Source organism: Rhyacophila brunnea, unplaced genomic scaffold (genome assembly GCF_057557595.1).
Source record: "Rhyacophila brunnea isolate RB1 unplaced genomic scaffold, BYU_Rbru_1.0 scaffold_17, whole genome shotgun sequence".
NCBI lineage: Eukaryota > Metazoa > Arthropoda > Insecta > Trichoptera > Rhyacophilidae > Rhyacophila > Rhyacophila brunnea.
Window position 1 is genome coordinate 5,335,901 of NW_028232827.1, and position 23,138 is coordinate 5,359,038.

At 35.6% G+C, this 23,138-nt stretch overlaps 2 protein-coding genes across 3 annotated transcripts in view; both read right to left on the reverse strand.

Moving 5' to 3' along the window:
- Positions 1-4,901: 4,901 nt before the first annotated feature.
- LOC147073596 (smoothelin-like protein 2) lies at positions 4,902-18,282 on the reverse strand. The gene is made up of 6 exons (XM_085944894.1): positions 18,144-18,282; positions 16,996-17,061; positions 15,638-15,728; positions 14,365-14,506; positions 6,421-6,572; positions 4,902-5,161 (listed from the first exon to the last, which is right to left on the reverse strand). The coding sequence occupies exons 1-6, from the start codon at positions 18,157-18,159 to the stop codon at positions 5,038-5,040; spliced, it is 591 nt and encodes a 196-aa protein (XP_085801020.1). The 5' UTR covers positions 18,160-18,282; the 3' UTR covers positions 4,902-5,037.
- LOC147073597 (uncharacterized) overlaps positions 18,144-23,138 on the reverse strand; it is a 155,540-nt gene continuing 150,545 nt past the window's right edge. For both annotated transcript variants that reach the window (XM_085944871.1, XM_085944872.1), the window contains exon 14: positions 18,144-22,145. In XM_085944871.1, coding sequence (XP_085800997.1) covers positions 18,322-22,145 — 3,824 coding nt within the window. In that variant the 3' untranslated portion in view covers positions 18,144-18,321. The remainder of the gene's footprint in view (positions 22,146-23,138) is intronic.

Sequence of the window (23,138 nt, forward strand, 5' to 3'; positions counted from 1 at the left end):
CCTTAAAAAGTTATCAAGAGTTAACTGTTTGCCACTATTCTTTTTCTTATTTTAAGTGGTAAATTATTAACTTTACAATATTGCTTAACTGCTGGCACGAAATGTAAAGTGAACCAATCTTTTAATATTAACGCAGTAAACCCAGGTTTTTTTTAATCTTTATTTGATTACTGGATACAATTCTTTATCCTTCCCTTTCAATGCCCTGGTATTTTCTGGTTGATAAATTAACATTGGCATCAATTTTAAATCACCAGCCAAGTTTCCACCAAGAAGCAATGTCAATCGGTTTTTAGAAGGTTTATGCCCAGGGGCAACTGATTCTTCCTTAGATAAGAATATACGACTAGGCATTTTTTCCAAAATAAACCTGTGTCATCTACATTAAATATTTGGCTAGAGGAATATTCTCCATCTTCAATAATTTTGGATAATGAGGAAATAAATTCTCCGCGAAAATCAGCCGATTCTCCAGTGAATTTAATATAAACCAACCGTTACTTGCTTGAAAATTGTGTTAGAATCTTCTTTTAATCTAGCCTTCCAATCTCTGTGCAAACTAAGAGCCTTCGCTTGAATAATTGAAATATTCAGAGGGACATCTTTTTGATGTTGGTCGTCGATCCATGATGACAAATATTTTTCCATTTCATCCATAACTATGCCGTGTCTTTGGAAACAACCTTTAAAGATATATTTCCACAATTTTTAACGTATTCCTTAATTTTTATTTTATTTTTCAAAATTGAACATAATATAGTAGTAGACCTGTTTGTATCATACGAACGTCCGATTGAAGAAAAAGATTCACCGCAATCAGAACGTCGTGCGAAGTTTATAAGTCCTTGATTTCTCTTTGTTCGTACCTATCAACACTGCAGTTTTTCTGTTTCTCACTCTTGTTTATAAATCTTATTATGTCTTAACCCCACGGCCAGCGCGACGTTTTAAAAAAACGTTTTTTTTTGAAATATGCGAAATAGCGAATTGTGCGAAAGTCGAACGTTCGTAAGTCGAGGTCCGCCTGTATTTATTTACTAAGCCTGTGCAGCTGCTGGCGTATGCCGATGATATCGACATCATTGCCATATCAGAATTGGCGCTGAAAAAGGCATTGACAGCACTAGAAACCTCTGCCAAAAGAATGGGTTTACAAATAAACGAGGCAAAAACTAAATACATGCCTGTCTATGTCACACCACGAGAAGTCGCACCAAAGTTAGATATTGGTGCATACAAGTTTGATACGGTCGACAGTTTCATATATCTTGGATCTCTTGTAACTCGACATAATGATATATTATTACAGAAGAAATCAACAAGAGAATCATGTCTGCGAATAAATGCTAAGACATTTTAAGTCCCGCTTACTATCTCGCCGAACTAAAAGCTCTCTTTACAAGAAACTTGTAAAGCCAGTGCTCACCTACGCATCGGAAACCTGGACTAACTCTGCGAAACGAAAGAGCCCTGAATATCTTTGAAAGAAAAATTCTCCGCCGTATATATGGACCGATCAGGGATGGCACCAATTGGAGGAGAAGATACAATGCTGAGCTCTACGGGCTGTACGAAGATTGCAGCGCAGTTCAATCAATTAAGATTGGGAGACTGCGATGGCTAGGTCATGTGCACCGTATGAATGACAATGAACCGGCAAAGAGAGTGATGTCCAGCAATCCAATAGGACGTAGAAGTAGAGGGAGGCCAAAGATTCGCTGGTTAGATGGAGCTGTCAGTGACTGCCGTATTCTGGGGTTACCAAATTGGTAAGCGGCCACACTGGATAGGGACAGGTGGAGGGAGCTGTTGGAGGAGGCCAGGACCCACACTGGGTTGTCGCGCCCCTGATGATGATGATGAAATAGTTATGATAGTTAATAGTAAAGAGCATGAGACAGGAGACAAGGGCCGTGAATTACCTGATCTTCTCCAAGCCGAACTCCAAATTACTACGGGAATCTCGCAACTGACAACTGTAAATTTAATTAGAACAAAGGAGATTACACGGCTGAAGGCTCATGCAATCCATGGTTTAAGAAGTACATAATAAAGTTCTGGACGCCACACGATCTTATGACCGTGAAAGATAATAATTATTTAAACAGTGTGTAATACAGAATTGGGAACAATAAATTTAATAAAAGAGCGATTTATACTTGACAGAAACTATTGTCCGGCAACTTCATCTTGGCTACGTGGCAAATCTGTGAACTACGTACAGCTAATCGAACTTCCGGTTTCAAATTAGGAACGCCCCCAAATTTTTCATTACATTTTTGACACTTCGTATTGGATGCATCTATCAATTTACGTAATTTGAAGCTTTTTATATTCAAAAGATGTCTAAAACAATACGAAATGATGTTCGAATTATTATCAGTAAACTTTTGATTTATTGCGAAGAAGAAACAGAGTCGTATTTAAAAGGCGAGCCTATACAATACTTTCAACAAGCCCATTTGACGGGTTTCTGTCATGTCAGGTATGTCAAAATTCAGTGTTGTAATACTAGAAATATTTCCCCAAATACTGGAAATTATGTTTGTATATTATAAAGTTATGTGTATCGTAATCTATTTTATTAATATTTTTAGACGTATAATAATTAAGTATAAATGATCATTAGTTAGATAATGAATTGTCCTATTTTTTCCTAATTATTTTCCTAATTTTTAAAGTAGGTACATATTGTTTTAAAATTTATGTAAGGTGGATATAATTTAATTTATAGAAAATTATTTTCAAAGTATGTGTTTCTACAACAATTTTACTAAAAATACGATATAAAGACATCATTTGTAAATTATAAAACATGTGATTGGGTCATCAATATAATATTGATTATGTTATATCTTTCTACTTCTAGTTTTTTAGTCATAATTTGTGTTCTAGTTATTTAATTAATAAATACCTGCAGCAATATTATCAGTTAATGTGGGTTCAATGATACATTTCCTTCCAAATTCAATAATTACGCTGTATTAATTAACCTAATATAATAGTAATAATTAAGAGGTGAAATTATTTGAAAAAAAAATTCTATTGATATTTATTGAACAATAATTAGACTTATAAATTAATGTACTTATAAACTTACTGAGAATAGAATTGATATAAACTTAAAACCTAATTTCGCGGGATATGTTTTCTCAAAAAATGACAACACTGTGAAATATTCTATACGCGATAAGAGCGACTTCCTGTTGTTGCCTAAATAATGTTGTCGTACAGTATATTATCACAAAAGCAAGAATTTAGAAATACATTAAAAAGTCATTAAGCAGCTCGATACTGAAATTTGAAATACTAACTTTAAATACAAGCAGGTAGTTTGAAAAGAAACATAGGAAGAATGGTGAATCAAAATAGTTTTAAAATGCCCAAACTGGAACGATCAGAGGCTTCCGACACGGCGGCTGCATCGTGCTCCATTAAGTGACGTCCATGATTAATGTTGGGTAAACTCAAACGGAGCACGACTTTACTAGACGGCAGTCAGAATCAAAAAGCCAAGTTGCTTCTTTCACACCTCGCGATCTCCGTTGCGGCCGGAAATTCCATTAGCGACATCTGTCTAATCGCGTACGCTCTTCAACGTGACCATAGATAATAATCGGGATTGCCAGCGGTATCAAAGTTAGTTATGTTAAAAAATGAACATGCAAGATGTTGTTGCACTACTATATATATTATTGAAAATATTTATATATCACCCGGGGACTCATTGATTTCTGAGTGTATCGAGTATTGAAAATTTCTTTGTGGAATCAAATGCTTTCTCATAGTCTATAAAACTCATGGATAGCGGCAGCTTGTATTCCTATTACCGCTCTGATTTCTCTGATGACTTGGATATGGTCCATAGTGCTGTATTCTCCTATAATGCCGGCTTGTTCTCCCGGCAGGTTCTCGTCTAGTACATATTGCAGACTGTTTGAGAGAATTTTATCTTAGTGGATTATTGGATTTGCATCCTTCTGCTTCTAAGGTAGGTATGGCATTTGCATCTTTATGCTATGCCTATCTTTTTTATTATAGCAACTTGGACTTGCATCTCTCTGCCTCTAATAAATAAAGCCTTTAGCATGACGATTCTTAAAAAAACTCATTTTCCCCAAAAACGGAGTTGCATCCGTCTGCCTCTGAGGTACAGTTATATACATAGAAACCGAATGAAAGAATCAGGCTATTTCGTCACAAAGCTGAATTGAATTTACTTCTCTGAGGTGGCTAAAAAAGTATTTACTTAAAAAAATAACATACAAATGAGATTTTTATGTATTTATATTTATTATAAAGCTCCAATATATTATTATAAACAAGCTCAGAAGCATAGAATTAAATTTCTTAATATCATCACAACAATAATTATATAAATACAAAATAGTTTGATAAGACTAAGAATTTTGTATAAAAATACTCATCCACAACATGTTAGTGAAAATGGGCTTGTCAAATACATCAAATTAGGATTTCTATCTATTATCTATGGCATAAATTATTCCCACAGCAATAGATAATATAGGTAACATTTAAAGGGTATATTTGCATTTTTTAAATTAAAATTTAACACAACGTGGTACGGGTATACGTGACCGCGAATCTATGCCGACATTGTTAAAGCGAGGCAAAAATATTTTTGAAAATCAAATCAAATAAAATGAAATTGTTTTACTATTTTTACAACAAAATAAAAAAAAAATCAAACGAAAACGTAGAATTATTATCATTATTCCCAACGAAAAAGCAAAATATGCTCTATATATGATAAATAATGTGATTTTATAAAATAATTAAATTATAATAGTCATAATAAAAATTGGAAAATAAAATTTAAAAAAAAAAAACTGCAAACTTTAAAAATTATGTCTTATTAAATAATGGAATAAAGAGAATATTATGTTATTAACAAGGTTTAAATTAGAAAAATATTATATTATTGTGATTGTTAAAATCAAAGTAGAGAATATAAATATGAATTAGTTGTAGACAATTTGGCACACGGAGTTGGTCGCAGGGGCGGGTTTCCGGCGGCTAATCTTGGTCCTTGAACCTGCGGTAGATGGACTGCACGTATGTAAACACACATTTCCAGTCCGGCTTGCGCATCGTCACCATGTCTTCTACATCCAGTAGTGGATATATGCCAGCCTTCTCACTGCAACAGAAACAACGTTATTTAAACCACCATCATATCATATAAGCGTTAACTGTCAACACTCAACGTAGTGCTTTGAACACAGAGTATTCTAAAAATGAGGATTGAATCGAGTTTATAGATAAATATGCAATTGTAAATTTTTTTTTTCGACCATGTCCGATCCTAATAAGATCATATATGGGCCTCCACAGAGTGGAGGTTTGTATTAACAGATTTTGTTTTTACGAGAAATGGATGTCGGCCACTTGCTCAACCTATTAGGTCCATACTCTGACTCATACACAAAGTGAAAAACAATATGTGCACTTGCCAGACTCAGGATTCGAGCCTGGGGCCCACGAGGCCGACGCTTAAGCCGCCTGGCCATCCAGGGTGTAAATTTTACATAACATATTCTGTGAATGACATCTCGTCGCCCTAGTATTAGTTTGTCCAAAGCGACAAAATTTAAAATGTTCAGGAGAAGAAAAAATATGAATATGAAATATGAATATTTCAATGCTTAAAGATCTTTCATATTTATTTATTTGACATATTGAAAGATACAATATTATATTAGAATATATTATAAGAGTAATCCAGCGGTGTTACTCATTTAATTAAGAATTTGTATTTATTTAACAGCAGATACTGCACTTTAGCAGTGATCGCTTCGAATTCTCACAAAATTAATATAAAAATTATAACGTATTCAGATGTGTAATGAGGACATAATCAGTAAAGCTAGACAACGCTAATATTAGAAAAGGATAAGTGATCCGTTGACCAATCACATAGCAGATGGGGGCGGTATCTGTATAACAAACCCTCAGCGCCGTTTGGTCCACACATTGTCTTAACCAATACCGAATGATTGTTTTGTACCGTGGTTTCTTGGAAATTTTTGAAAAAATATCTCCGTTTCAAATGAAAAATATAATATTTTTTTTTAATAATTTTTAACGAGCATTAAAAAGTCAATTTTGTCAAAAATGGATATTCACAAAACCAATACTAGGGCGAAGATGTGTTTCTCAAATAAGCAAATGTCTTAAAATGCTTAAAAGAGGACAAGTCAGGCCAAAAAAATAACATTTTTTAACAAAATGTTTAGAATGAATGCTTATAACTTTTCATACAAAACAACTACTATTTGAAATTGCCACGAATAAATAAATGTAGGTTGATGTGAATTACACTCCGTCTGTTAAAATAAAATGTACTCCTATCGTAAATATTCTGGCCGACTACAGAGATCGATAATACATGTTCCTTACTCAGCGATATTGAAGGCCAGCGTGAAGTTGTGCCGGCGCTGCTGTGGTCCCAGTTTGGAGTAGTCAAACTCGTCAGGGAGGAAGTGATGGATGAGCGCGCAGAACGCCAGCCCGTCCGACCAACTCGTTGAGAAATTGTCTAGCTTTACATTCTGCAACAGACAAAAATTACACCGCACTTTAACAACATGTTCTTAAACTCAGCTATGTCCACCGTACTGGATTTAATGTTTTTTTTAATAACAGCTTTGACATGATAATTAATCATACTTTGCAGGTTATATAATAAACTTGTAGTTTATTTGTTATAACTTTCTTAATTGATTGTCAGTAATTATGTAACGTCAGAAATATGAGGCGTCTATTTTATAACATATACTGATAACTCCACAATTGAATGTTTGCAGTAAATTCAATTAGTTGATAAATCCTTTATTCCAATAAATATAAGCAAAATATTCAGTATTTTTATTTGATCAACTTAAATTAACCGGTTTTTCTAAACCGTTTCGTATGATGTTGCTAGCCTTTAAGTTATGGATCATTACAAATAAAATTGTTGTGAAATTACACATAAAATATGTAAGTATTTTTTGATAGATTATAACCGTATGTGGATTTATCAGTTTTTGAAAATGAATACCTCATATAACTTTTAATCCTTTACAGAAAAGTTATAAATTTTACTTTCTTTTTATTATTAACTAGGGTTGAAAATATAGTTCAAACACAGCACAGCAAAATCAACATTGATGATCCCAATATATCCGTGTATGGCGTTAATATGTTGATTATTCTAATAACATCAATTCTCAGGGCAGCTATTTGTATGTTTGGCTTTCTGTGTTAAATCAGATTATATGTTTTTGGATGTTTTTAAATTTCAGTAAAATGTTTGTAAATTCTCAACAACTAAAATTTAAAAAAAATCCTGATTTACCACAGAATACCAACCATACAAATAATTGCCCTGAGAATTGATGTTTTTAGACTTATCAACATATTCACGCCATACACGGATATATTAGTATTGTGAAGGTGTACACAACCATCATTTGTAATTATTTATATCAAATAAATTTATCATAATATTAATTATTACATAATATCAAAAATGGTTATCTCCATTATTAATGTATTCAGCATATTATTATACAAACCATCGCTTTATAATAAATTATTTATTTCAAATAAATTTATTGTAATATTTATTATTTACTAGTATCAAAAACAGATAAGTCCATTTAAAATGTTTTAAGTCAATAATAATTATGTGTAAAAGCAAACAATAATATATTGCCAATACAGCAGAATTAGGGAATCCAATCCCGAGCCGAAATTCTGATCCCGGGATTTCGGGATTACAATTTGACAATCCCGGGATTGGCATTTTTTTCCATTGTTAATATACAATTTTTATATTTACACATAACATTGATAAAATCGGTCAAAAATAAATCTAGTATAATTTATAATATTTAAGACATTTATTATTAATATTGTATATCTACGTTCAATCTTGGAAATACATAAGTTTAATGGAGTAAATAATATTAAATATATATATATATATATAAATAATAATGTGAATTTAATACGAGATTGCTGTTTCTGATAGTAAAGACTTAACGAATGGATTAGCGAGATTTAAAATAGTAAAGCAAATAAGCATGTCGTACTTATGGCCTTTCCGCTTCATAAATCTAATTAGTCAGCCAAATATGAAATTGCCGTAAAACGTATGAGGTCACGGTGGAATTACTTTTTTAAAAGTGCGAAGCATTGCTTTCTTCCAATCTTTCTCATTTTTAATAATTTATGTGAAAAAATAAATGAATCGACAACTTACACATGGGTATAAATCAAACTTCACTCAAACTCAGTTTGTTTCTAACGTAGTTATTTTTTATTAAAAGTATTTGTTCTGTTATGTTTTCGCTTTTATTTTATGTTCCATAAAAATTGATAAAAAAATCAATCCCGAAATCCCGGGATTATGTTTATCAATCCCGGGATTCATAGGTATCGAAAATAGCTCGGGATCCCGGGATTCGGGATCCCGGGATTGGAATCTCTAAGCAGAATCCATAAGCATGGTATGTCCATTGAGGCACTCGTAGTCTAATGCATAATGCTCTGACTTCTTAATCGAAGTGCTCCAGGTTCGATTCCCGGTGAAGTTACAATACATATTATGTAATCTTTTCAAAGCCTCTGAGGTTGTTTCACTTTTACTACTACAATACTGCCATTGTTGTAATGTGAAAAATTTAATGTTTATGTTATTTTATTATATTAAAAAATTTATATAATTACAAGTATCACTTGTTGGCATCGAGTATGATCATAGTAACCTCATTTTGAAATGTTGATTTGCAGATATTTTCGATAAATTTCAATAAAACTGTTTGTATTTTTAGCAAAACTAATAAAATATGAAAATCAATATAATATCAGGTAACAGCTTCTATTGTTGTTTTTGGAGAGTGTTAGATTTAAAATCAACTTTCATTTCGTGGACAACTTCTTTTAGTTCATATTATAAATTTGTAGTGTAAATGGACTGTTCTATTTTCAAATTAAATGGAGTTATCAAATTTTGATACTACAGTAGAATCTGGATATAACTAACTAATTAATGCGCATAAGGGGGTGGGGTGTCTGTTATAAGCAAAAGTCCATTATATAAATATACAAACAAAATCCTTTTTATTTGTCTTCCAGACACCCGTTATGGAGTTACGTTAATGTTTGATTTCGACGCGCTTGCTTTTAAAGAAGAATCAAATTTGTTTGCACTATTGAAGTCTGCTGTTTTTTTTTATAATAAATTCTCTAAAATTACAAAATTGCGTGTAATATAGTTGAATTTCATTATCTGACGAATAATCAATACACGTTATTTGATTATCATGCGCCAAATATTGTTTAGAAGCGGTGACACTTGGACTTAAACATGTATAACATTAACAGGACGTTTTTAACAATATTCCCATTTGACCGGATATTTTGTCCGCTATATACGAAGTCCGTTATATCGAGGTTCTACTGTACACTTTTTTTTACTTCACAACATAATAATATTATACTCACCAAACATAATAATTAACATATAAAACAGAGGTATTAACATCATGCAATTTAGGAAAAAAATACATTGAACCGGGCGATCCTTCCTTGGAGCCTTGAAGCGATTTCATTTCGCCATTGAATGTGATTATTTTGGTAAATTACAACACCAATAAACAAATTAATTAAAAATCATATTATTCATTTCTCTCCACGAAAAACACCAAAAAATTGTCAGTATCTTTCAATCGAGGGGTATTATTTTTGTCAGGATGTGAGGATAGAAAAGAATTTGATATAAGGGTACGCATGACAAATTATATTCAATTTGGAGATAGTATATTATACATAAACCATAATTCGATGACTATTTGTATTCAGAAAGTGACTAAAAAATACAAAATATGTTGATAATAACTTTCTTTAGAAGATAGCATAAAGGGTCGTGCATATACAGTATTACGCTGTGGGGTCTAATATTTTGTGACGATTTATGAAAAAGAAGATAGAACCCTTCCTAGTTATAAAATATAAAAATAAAATTAGAATGATTACGTAGCGGCGAAGACTTCATACTAGGCGATTATTTAAAGCCTACGTTCTTAATAAAAATAACTGCCTTATTACGTATTTAAATAATAACTTCATTATTTTATATTCTACAAAAATAATATAATTTGCTAATGACATCTGTCTGTAAGTATGTATTATAAATTGATAGTCGACTTGGTCAACCAGATGGCACTTAGCAATTCCACTAATTATGTAATGAGCTATATATAATCTTCAACTAATTTGGTATATTTTACCTATACAACACATACAAACGATTATACACGTATTGTAAAAAACACAATGTTAAAACTTGAGACTATAGGTATAAAAGCATCACATGTTTACAATATATATTTATTATTTTTTTCGAGCTAGACTTGATGCAAAACGGTCCCTTCGACAAAATGCTGAACTACCGAGACAGTAGAATATTCAAGGCCGAATTCAAATTGCGGTTAATTTAATTTTTTGTTAAGTAAAACACTGAAGATAAATTAAAATTCAAGTCCTGGCAATGGCTGTCCTAAGACATTCTTTCAGTTATCTACGATACCCTACCTACCACCTTCAAGAGACACCCATTCGCCACTAGAATACGTAGTAACGCAATGTACATGTTTAATTCTATCTTGGTCATGTAATTTGAGTAAGAAACAATTTTACATTTATGAATACAAATAATCATAGATTTATTTTCTCTATAGATAACGAACGAGCCTCTTATATTGTCTATGTGTATCTATGTATGACAGTCTGGATTAGTAATGTCCTGACATATAACACAAAAGTCTATTCCAACAGTTGCATTTCATTTTAAGGCAAAGTTTACTACCGCGCATATATTATGATATTACATAGCATAAGAAAAAAAGAAAAGCTATACACTTCGTCGATGCACGCATATGTGGTAAATTCCGCTTTCATCAATAAATTTAATGATAACGACGCTGTTATAGTAAAGTAACGCAGTGTTCTGTACAGTCACGGTCATTAAAAGAATGTACCTACATATGAACTACATATACAATAATTTATATTACTGTATGGGCTACAATTTTCACAATTCAAATGTAGTTAAATTGACTTTAAAATAAGCAAAATAGGACAGTTCACCAAAGTAGAGATGTTACCAACAGAAAAAAAAAGAAATTTTTCATTTCAGCTTCTGAGTGGAGCATAATATGAACCTATACAGGTGGAGGTTAAATTGACAGATTTTCTTTAACCTATTGGGTCATTGCTCTGGATAAAACACACATTGAAAAAACCACATGCAATTTTTACCAGATACGGGATCGAACCGTTGCCCACGGCTTCAGATAAGAGTGCTCCACTAACTACGATACCGTGGGTAGGTAGATAAATAGTCATAACAACGAGTGGATACAACGTCATGACAGTGACCACATAGGCAATTTAAGAGTTTTTTATATTCGCTATATCAAAAAACTGAACGTCTACTTGAGAAATCATGTCTCTTCAGGAATATGGAAAGGATTGGAGTGTATTTATACCGACAGGCAGACACCGGAAGCACTTGCAGGTCCAATACCTTCGTTGAACGGCTGCCCGTGATGTGATCATCTTCGGAGAGTGTGTAAAGATAAAAGCGGAACAGGTGATGAAAGGAATTTAGAGTTAGTGTGAGATGAAAAAGAATTAGGTATATGCAATTCGCGGAGAATGGATTTTTGAACCTATTGTCTAAATGTGAGATGATTACAATACTGACTTATACCGCATGCCGTATTTTTGGTCACATGGAATATTTTCAAAAGTAAGGACCAGATGTTTAGTCATACGTAACTACCGATTAATGTTAGGCAGTCGAATTTTGCTGTGTAGTTAGTGGCGACACCATTAATTAACGGTGTAATTGAAAAAATCAATTGACAGCTGTCAGAACATTCACTTTCGTTTGTATTTTATTTCAAATTCTGGTTTATTTTATCTTTTGTACGAATAAACTAAAATACTATGGCATATTTGCTTGAATCCAGTGTTTGGCTGTTCTGACATAATATGGCATTATTATGGTGATGACACCATTTATATTAGTTAATTTAGTTGCGAAATCTCTGCATCTGGCCCTAAAGCTATAGGCACATGTACAACAATAGGTCATTCGACTATCGTGGAGTGTTGAATGTCCTTCAGAATATAGAGAATATTGACATAAATATGATGACTTAAAAAAAAACAGTCACATCATCATACTCACTTTTAGACCTGCGGCTTAAAAATCCAGGTGTCAACGAAAAAGTAGAAATTTTGTTCAATATAAAATAAAATTTTACTATTTCCGTTATTTACCTCCGATAGATTTGTGTTATTAAACAGAAATTATACAAAAAAAAACATACAGGGGTTAGATATTACAACATAATACAAATTTGACAGTTAGGACTTCAAAACAATTGAATCATGCGAGAATAATACATTTGCCTTCGGTCGGTGGCAAATGACGAAAAATCAAATGAATTAAGTACCTATGCACTTTTGTTAAAAGCATGAACTTTGGCTTATTTTAATGGTAATTTTTATGATATTGAGCTGCTTCAAAATTTACCTAGGAGCCCCATAATTCCAAAATGGCGGCCAATATTAGGTATTGTCTGATTTGATTGATTTTTAGATTATGTTGCTGAATTAAATAATGACATTTTTTGGACCATCTTGGTATTTTATAGGCTTCCAATTTCAAAATGCCAAGTTTAACTTCAAACGAGTATTCAGTACCATAAAATACGTATCCAAACTGAAAATCAATCACATAGTAATTATGGAACATTTAATTTTTCTCCCCGGTGAAGTTCATGCTTTTATATAAAAGCGTACCTTTTTTTGACTATACTGCTGTACGAGGTATTTGGCTTTATTAAAAGAAGATATTAATTTTAACTGGAGAACTGGGAAAAAAATTGATATGTTTCAAAATGGCAGATGACTTTAAAGGTTGGATGTTTACAGTCCTTCATGTATTAGAAATAATGATACGTCTGAAAATACAAGTAACATGAAAAATGAAGAGTATTTACAGTTACGTTTTGAAGTCTTAGGTCTACCCGTGTATGTATATTTAAAAAATATTAGTTATAACAAGGACAGACAGCGATGCTAATGAAAATAGCGGACTTGTGATAATCGTATGGTGTTGTTAAATGTTTTCGCCAAATGGATTGGGATGTGAAAATGTTAGTTTATGATTTTGTAATGAATAATTTACTTAAATGCAGCTCATAAGTATTGGCCTATCTATATAATATAACATATTCTTTTAAGGTAGGACGCTTGCGAAACGCAGTTTCCGAAAATACCAAATTGCGATGTCTTGACTGCGTGAATAAAGACGCCATTATAACTGTAGAACCGCAGCACAGGATATGCAGGCGTGGAGAGATATCTTGGAGATGGCCAAGATCCACACAGGATTGTAAAGAAAATGACGATGACAATATTCATTTCTCATTTGATTTACAGAATGTATAGTGTGGTTCGAGTATTGACCTACTTTAAATATGCCTGGACTAAAGAATTATTTTCTCTTTAGCCTCAGCACTAATTTAAAATTCTCCTGTGACCAGTAAACAGAATGAGAGAAATATGGAGAGTTTTGAAAAGAATCTTTGGGTCTATTCAAGAAAGTGGTATTTGGAGGTCAAGGTATATTGAGGAGCTGTACTTTATGGGGGCGAAAAAATCATGTCACGTCGTGTATAGAATGCCGGAGAATATACCAGCAAGGCGGGCTATGTAGGTACACAACCTTTGAAGGCAAAAGAAGACCCAGATGGCTGGAATGCTCCACAGGAGATGTTAGAATGTTCGGTCAAAGCAACTGGAGAGTGTCGGCGCTCGATCGTCCAGGTGGGGGAAGTTTTTGAATGAGGGCTTGGCCCGCCAAGGGTTGTAGTGCCATAAATGATTTAAAATTAGCAGTAAGTTACATCAAACGTGACTTTGATGACACATTTTCACCACGCATGGTTAATGTATTGATGAAGTGTATTGAACTTTTAAGTTGCGTACAATGTGAAGGGAAATTGAGAATGTGATGATTCGTTTTGATTGGTATTTTATGATTTTTTATTATATCGGTTACCACGGCAACAAAAACAGTCTCCTGTATATATGACAAGTAAATATTGTATTATATACATAATAACGAGCTTCGTACGAATCAATGCATATGCCCGGTGCTGGTGTAAGATATTGTGGGATATAGCAGGAATGCATAAAAGGATACGTGTGTATGTGTGTTTAATGAATTGGTTGCGTCATGCACGGCATCTGTTGCGTTGTGTTGGAAGTCGGCTGTACCTCGTATGTGCAGGTCTTGTCGCGGCACCACTGCAGGAGACGCTCCTTGATGGAGTTGGCCCCCGCCTGCAGCTTGGGGTCTGTGAACTTGAACAGGGGCCCGCCGCCCCCCCCCGTGGGGGTCGAAGGGGTCATAGGGGAGCTGCCCGTCATGCAAACACCATTATACTTCAGGACAACTTTTACTTTCACGGTTTTTGTGGATTCGGATAAAGGCATCGACAGACCGATTAGTCAGAGCTTGAAAATGGATCGCCACATTCGAAAGTTTTTTAATTCTCCACACTGTAGAGCGTAGGTTAGCGCAGTACACTTGTGGTGCAATGGGTTAGAATCTTACGGCTGGGTCAAATTTACATGCCGTTCTATTATCAAAAATTAAATTTAGTTTAAACCCTTCACAGAGGTTTTGTGTTAAGATCGAAGGCATCGTAATAACTAATAACCAGTGGATAATATCATGGGGTTTCTGCCAAAAGCTGGTAAGTCCCTAAATCGTGTTATGGAGTAATTGCAATATGAAATTTGACATTCCCTGTAAAATCATGCAAAATGCTAATTTCTTTGTGATTATGTGCATGTTCTATATATTTGATGACCTTGAATTTTTTTTAAGCATACATATTTATATAATATACACACATAATCCATTGTTAGCTCTAAATACCTAAATTATCGATTTACCAACTTTTGGCAGCAACTCTACGAATACAGATTGTAATTAACTAAAAGACCTAAATAACTTTAGGTATAGTACATAATTTAAATTAAATTAAATTAAATTAATTAAATTTAAATTTAAATTTGTGGACAGAATAAATTAGCCTTGGTCTATCTCATAATTATTATATTATATTCCATAATAATTAAGATGTTTTAAAATGAAAGACCGCTTAAATACACAATTGAATGTGGTGACCCATACACAAGAAGAGTTTGTTAAATTATGGGAGACGGGTAAAGGTTTATTTCAGGAAAGAAAATAGTAAATCACTATGAATTATTTGTGTCTTTCGTTAAACCCTTCGAGTTTTTATAAATGTTTAAATTAAAAATTGATTTAATTAGTTACTTTTTGCTGTCATTGAGTAATCAAAATAATATGTTGGTAATAAATAATAAATAACATTGGGGATTTCAACTCTTGCACATTTCAACGATCAAATTCATGTCAACATAAAATACAAAAATAGACAGATAATGACATTTAACATTGTTAAGAAATATTATATTTATTTATTGTTAGTAGGTATTATGAATTTGTGTTTTTCACCTGGGGGTCGATGGGAGCGAATTCTGTTTGTCCAGTTGTCTGAATTTGGCAAACGGCGAAACATTTTTCGGTTTTGGGACGCTGTCAGAAGCTGAAATGAGATTTGTTTAAATTAGTCATTTTATCATAGCGATACAAATTCTTAGTATTAGTTATTTTAACATAATGTTAAAATTTCATAATGCCGATTTTAACATAAATAATGTTAACATTTCATTATGGATACTTTAACCAGTTCTATCTCTCCAGCGAGTAAACTCGCACTATGAGGCTGTGATCGACAGGTCGCGCATACAAATTTTGGGAGTTATCTCGTCCGACTTTAAACTTTTACTAGCCACTGTCGATTGATTTGCATAATCTAAAATATTAAACACACAGTGACATCTGTTTGAATAATTATGAAATACAAGCCACAAATTATCGGTATCACAGCGATTGTTAAAAATCGGCGGCCTGTCAGATACTGCCATAGTAATATTGTGAGTAGAATGTTAAAATTTCATAACATGAATTTTAACATAATGCTAATATTAAAATTTATAATGGTTACTTTACATAATAAAGAGTTTAATTATTCAATTTTCTATAGGCATTTTATTAAATACTTGTTAAAAGATGCCATCTAATACAATATTGACTGAAAATACAATGTCATTAGTTCCTGATACTGTTGATTTGAATTAATACACAAGAAGAAGAGACAGAGAATTGTCTCTGGTATTGTCACATCGCATGCTTTCCATTAAAAAGTACTTTTAGACGTCAGTTCTGTTGTTCGTTTAATTGTGCTCTCCGTTTTGGTCCGTTCAGTTTTGAAATGCGGTGTATTTAAACGATCAGTTTAGTTATCCATTCAGTTGGGAAACTGCGAAATATAATATTTTAATCGAAATTAGAAAAGTAGTACGAAAAATACTTCAACATAGTAATTTACATGTCAATTTAACTGTCAACTCTAAAAACAGATATAACTGATGGAAAACCCATTCTGTCTCGTCTCTATTTCGGACAGCAAAACTGATCGTCAATATTAGTCTATGCTGATCGTTTAAAAGCACATTAAGAGATGTCCATATTATCTGTATGAACCGATGGATTGTTTGGAACCGGCACTTCGATCGCTTGTATACAAATGCCAGTGACAAAGTGTGAACAAGACGATGAGAGAATATTATAACATTAGTGTTTTGTTTTACTTTCATTCAGTAAACACTGGAACCCAAATCCGGTTCCTGACAGTCAATATGTCAATGAATTTATTATAGTTATCATGAAGCAGGCGCTCAACTATTACTATATATTGAGTAAAGTTTATGAAGTGATTGTTACAATTATTAATGAATGGGGATGCGTACCTTTTCCCGACACACTCGACACTTTTTGTGTAGTGGTGGTGGTCGTTTCAACGGTTGAGATATTTTCTGCAAAAGACAAAGACACGGTCAAACAAACAACAACACTTAGCAGCCATTTAAAAAAAAAAAACAGTACTTGATTCAAAACACGAAAACAACTCGAAGCTTTCGCAAAAAAGCAATCAATTATTTTAGTTTAATGATAATAAACAACCATTATTAATTAATACTACCAAATTAAGCACAAAAGGGGTAACATCATATGAGATAAGTGGATTGATAATTGTTTATATTAAAAAACTAATTTTTCTTTAAAATATAATATGTCAAACCGAGAACAAGAGACTTTCACCCTAATGCAATCAAGTTTTGAAGTCTTATTCAAAAATTAGTTCCAAATTATCACAATTAAGTCTAGTACAGACCTACATACAATCTACTACTTACAAACAAATAAACAAACGTATAAAAACGATTTGCAAACACTTCGCGGGCAGAAAATATGTGCAAATGCACGGAAACACTGTGTAAACATGTTTATTCTTTCACCCAAAGTAACACGATAAGCGGTCTTATAGAATGTTATTTTAATTAAACCGCGCAAAAATTTATGACGTGAGTTGTCCAAAATATATTTGTTTGCAAGTGTGGACGTACGTAGAGTTTCAGACAAACGATTCATTACGAGCATTTTTGCAGGAGCAAAAGTTTACAAACGGTTATATAAATTGTTTGCGAGTAAGATGAGTGTGGGTCTGTAGTAGACTTTAGATACCCCTGTTGCGCTTTTAAGATGGCAGAATACTGCTGATGGAGAGCATGACAATATTATTAAGAGGAGATGTATTCTAAATACCGGTATTATTTCATATATATTAAATGTAATATGTAGATATATATAAATGGTCATGTATAGATGCATGTTTAATCACAAATGGCATGCGACACACGGTTGGTTCGGTGAAGGCAGACATAGGCGGGTGCTGTGGTAGATAGGACATGCGACGAATAACTGCCGGACGATAACGGAAAAGAACTCCCTCCATCGGACTCTGTGATCGCGAGGGGAGTTCTACGGTATGTTTGTTAGGTGTGTCTGTACAGGAGGCGAGGCAAGCTGTCACACGGGGCAAGAGTCGGTCACTCACGCGCTAGAGTCCTCATCCGCGACCGCCGCCCGAAGACTCCGAAGCGTCTCCTCGATTAGCCTATCTAAATTACAAATCAAAAAAGTTATGGCGGGACCCCCCGCAATGGTTCTCTACTAGTCTACTAAACGGATGGCTTTCGGATGGAATGGCGATTGCTGCGTCGGCGGCCCGACTCCTACGACGACTTGAAGAGATCTTCAAACGCGTCCTCTATATTGTTTTCGTCCAGTAAAGCCAGTTCTGCGAACGTCATTAGAGGCATTGTCCGACTTCGCCCCAGGCTGAAATTAGTCGCGGGTGGAGACTCGATCGTTCCCGATTTGGGTCGGTATTTGGCGGGGACGGTCGACCTCACGGTCCGCTGCTCGAAGACCTCTTCGTGGATCGAATGCTGGGAAGAAGATTTAGCCAGCTTGTTGGGGGAGAGCTGCCCTGAAAAGTAAGCCTCCACCGTTTTCTTTTTATCGCGGACCTCGTCCTTGCTGATGCCGGCCTCGAATTGTTTGGGCACGGCCAGAAGATGGAGAGACTTGGCCCTGGCGACCCTGCTCCCGGGTGATATTCGCGGCGATGGCGGCTTCATGGCATTCTGTCGGATTAGTTGATGCCAGGATTCGGATTTGCTCAAAGCCGTCGGAGAGGGAGTCTGCGAACCGGAGCTGTTAACGGGGGAAGCGAAGCTCGTTTTGTTTAAAGTAGGGAAATGCAGTCGTGAGCTGATTATCGTATCACCTTTTTCGTTCATCTCTAACGAGTCTGAAACGAACGGGCGAGGGTCTTGAGGGGCACGCGGCCGGTTCCCGTTTGAACTTCTGGGTGGGTCTGGAATTCTTTGGGTCATAACGTTATAATTGTAGTTTTTGGTGGGCGTGGCGTCGATATACTTTATCGTAGGAACGCACTTGGTGAGATCAAGCTCTGGCCTCATTGGCGCTGAGGCCTTTTTCGGAGCCGTTGCAATAGTTTGTTTCATCGGCTTTACACTGGGTACAGTGTCGGGTGAAATCTTCTCATACTTATTCACTTTGGGTGGAGATTTTTTCTTCTGGGATGCCTCTTTAGCATTTTCGATTTGGGAAATGACATCATGTTTAGGGCTGGAGAATTTTTGAAGCACACCCTTTAAACTCTTAGCTGCGGTGTCTCTCTTTTCATAAGTTTCTTGTGTCTTTACTTGAGGTTTAATAACGGCCTGCTGAGATACGGGTGCTTTCATAACTTTTGTTACAGCTTTGTACTCTTTATCAGAATCTGATCCCTTGGGCACCTTTTTCTTATCTACTGGGTAGTTGGGAGCAATATTATTATTATAATTGGGAATTTCGACAGCTTTCAGTTTTTCAATTGGAAGAACTGGAGATTTTGCTGTCTTTTTTGTAATACGAGAAACATCATTCAAAACTAAATCAGGCAGTTTCTTTTGCGGTCGAGGTTGGTTTTCTTCAATGTCAGGAATCTGCGGAAGGGGAGAAAAGGTAGAAACATGAACAGGAGGAGTATAGTCTGTCACGGTGTAAGTATTATAATCCGGCGGCGGCAGCTGCTCCGAAAATCTTCTGGCTGCCAATCCTTTACCGGGCGAAAACTTTTTACTATTCTCACGGATTTGCTTCTCGTAAAATTCTATCTGAAGTTTCTCAGCATTAATCTTTTCAGGTAAAATACCCAATGGAGATTTCTCAGGCAGAATTGTAAACTTATCACTGTCCTTCTCAAACTGTTGCTTCAAGTTTTCTAGTTTCCTCACTAGATTTGGTGCCGAGAGAGCACCCGGTGGAGGAAGAATTTGCGGAGTTGAGAATCGTTTACCAGATGGATCTTGTCCGTTATGTATTGGAGCAGGATTGAAATTTATCTCTTTATAAGGAGGAGGCGGTGCAATAGGTATAGACGCGGGTATTTCTATTGGCAATTTCTTCTCAAACCTATTAGAAGCCAGGTTCATTACTCGGTTATCTTTTGTAGGTATCTCGGTACGAGCCCAAGGGACACCGATAGCAACCGGTGATTTACACGTCGGTGGTTTTGTAGAGAATCCATTTTGAAGTAAGCCACTGCTGACAAAATTATTCTTCTGAACGAATTTATCAGCTTCAGGATAGTCATAGGGCTTATTTGTTTTTCCTGCAACAGAAGGCGGTGACCAAATTTGTGGTATACTATTCGTAGGTGACGTCACAATCTTTTTAGGTAAAGGTTTGAAAACTGACATAGGTGCATGAGAAAATCTATTGACAGGAGCCGGCTTCTGTATTGGCTTTATGGTATTAGGTATTTTGGGTGATTCCGGAGTTGCGATTGTCAAAGAGCCTTTTATAACACTTCCCGGAGCTTCTGAATTCCAAGAATTCCACGGCTGCCGAGACTGGATGGTTTTATTCTCTCGTAAATTATTCAATTGCTGTACTCCCGTTTTAGTGAGTTTGGGTCCATAGTCTGAAGGCCTGGAAAAATTTACGGAGTCATCTGAGGCCTTCCAGAATTTTTTCGCTGATGCAGAGCTAGACGAACGACTGTTGGAAGCCGAACCTTCAAAGACGTTTTTGATGCTGCCAAAGCAACTGCTCCAATTGCATCCGCCGTCGCGTCTCCCTCCGAATCCATTCTGAGGTTTCACAGGCATTTGAGAATCGCTGTCGTCATGCTTCTTTATAAAAGCGAGGAACTTACGGTCGTTGTCAGTCTTAGCTTCAAAATTCGGTATCTTAGGCTTGGCTTCCAAGCCAGAGTCTGCTTTGTCTGCCTCGTCATCACTTTCAACACTGTAACAGTGCAGAGGCTTAGGGATATCAATTGTATTAGCCCGTTTCATTTTTATTTTTTTATTAGAGAATCTATTATTTCCGGGTTTTGGAGCTGAATCATTATTAATTCCCCCATTGGTTATATTATTAATTTCTCTTGGCGCTTCTTTCTTGAAGGGACTTCCATTAACCATGCCATTAGTGGGGGTAAAGTTACCGAATTTCGGTCTTTGGTGGCTTGGAGCGACAACTTGCTTGTTCAAAAATCCTCTATTGAAATCTTCTCTCGGGGAAAGGTGTCCATTTAGAATCGGTTTGGGTGAAGGTTCTTGCAAACGCTGAGGATCATTTTGCCTTATAACAAAGTGAGCGTCGATGGGTCCTACGTCATCTTCCGATTCATCACCGGAAGAATCAGATTCCGGGTGCAGGGCGTTATACCTTGCCGCGCCTATGAAGGTTCCGTGCATGTCCCTTTCTCCATCCAATGATATTGATCCTTCAAGTATCGGACGCTGTTTTCCGTGTTTTCCAAAGCGGGTGTTGTTCAAAGGAGAAGCTTCCACGGAAGCCTGCCTGATAACCGGAAAGTTCTTTTGCTTGACAGGTGCGGCGTCGTGGAAAACGGGATTATCGTCCAGTATCGTTTGAGAATCTATACTAGACTTACTACTGGAACTGACGAAAGGTTGGGCCGTAGCATTTCTAACCGGAGAGAGCGGAGCCGCTTCACCGTACGTGGACAAAAACGTACCGAGAGAACCTTGCTTCTGAAGACCATACGGCGTGATAAACTCAGCTTCGTCGCCAGGTTGGAGATGAATTAAATCTTCCAACTGCTGCACGTCTTGTTCACTGACGTGTTTCGGGAAGTTCATATCTTCGATGAGTTTCCTGGCGCTTTTCAATTCTTCTTTTGTGACACCGACCGTGTGCCTGGTTTTCCTGTCGCGCCTCCTGGCGAATCGTCCTTTCGGTCTCTTCTCCTGCGGTTCGGCCAGCAAGCCGGCCTGCAGCTTTGCGACCAGCTCCAGCAGTTCCTCGCCCCGTCCTTCCTGGCAGAGCGCACCTTGCAATCGAGCTAGGGCGCCATGCACTTCGTTAAGCAGAGGCGCGGACAGCGGGGCGGATCCCCCTGCCGCCAAAGCGGTCCCCCCTGGACACTCACCGGTTGAGAACTGGCGTTTCGGTCCTCCATCCTTGCCGGTGGAGCGGACGCCTTCTTCGGCAGCCTCGGCGACTATCTGCGCGCACGCTGGAAACGCCACCAAACATCGATTTATTTAAACAAATTGAAAATATTATATACTTATATACCTACTTATATACAGCTGCAATAAACAGTAGAGTAAAATTGAAAATAACCAATATTTCAAAGAGATTTCGAATATTTTAAGTACATATCGAGTCTCTATGGTCTATTGTCATATTTTGTCGTGTAAAATCTAGATTATTGATGCACTCTGAAGCACATCCATTTTCGTAGAACTTCTGCTTCAAGTACAAAATAAATTATTTTACTATTATTATAAAGAAGTATCCTTCCATGACAATTTCATTAATTCGATTTAGACTACAGGTACCCATTTAATTATATGGGAATCTTGCTAAGTGTCACAGTGGTAAGTGCCCCCCCCCACAAATCACAAGCTTTCGCAGTGGCGAGGTTTCGGGTACGAGGAGGCCCCCTTGCGAAAACTTTGCCTTTGAGCAATAAATGTTAAATTACAATAATGAGATTTTTTTACATTATTTAGCTTGTGACATATGCTCATTATTAAAAATGACTATGATAGTTTCTGACGAATTGACCGTCTCATCTGCTTCGAGGGAAACCATAATCGAACACTTGTGAGTGAGGGGACCATGAGAATCAATACTCCTTTTTGCAATACATAAAAACAATATGTAAATGAATGAACATATCTTTCTTTGAAACAAAATAAGACACAAATTGGACACAATGGTAAGACCGAGTAAATTTTGGACGACATTATCCATTTGTAGATCAAGGAACATGATAATATTATTTAAATAGTGCGTAATGAATGACAATTAATTATTATTTATAATAATAAAAGATCGATAAAATTTACGCCGGAAATGTTGCAACTCTCTTTTTCAAACATCGGTGAGACCATGCCGGGACAGTGACGTCACGCGACACACCACGTCGAGTAAGTCGGCTCTCACATCTAAACTAGTCTCGTCTACAACGTGTCGAATATGTCGATGTGACGCTGTGGTT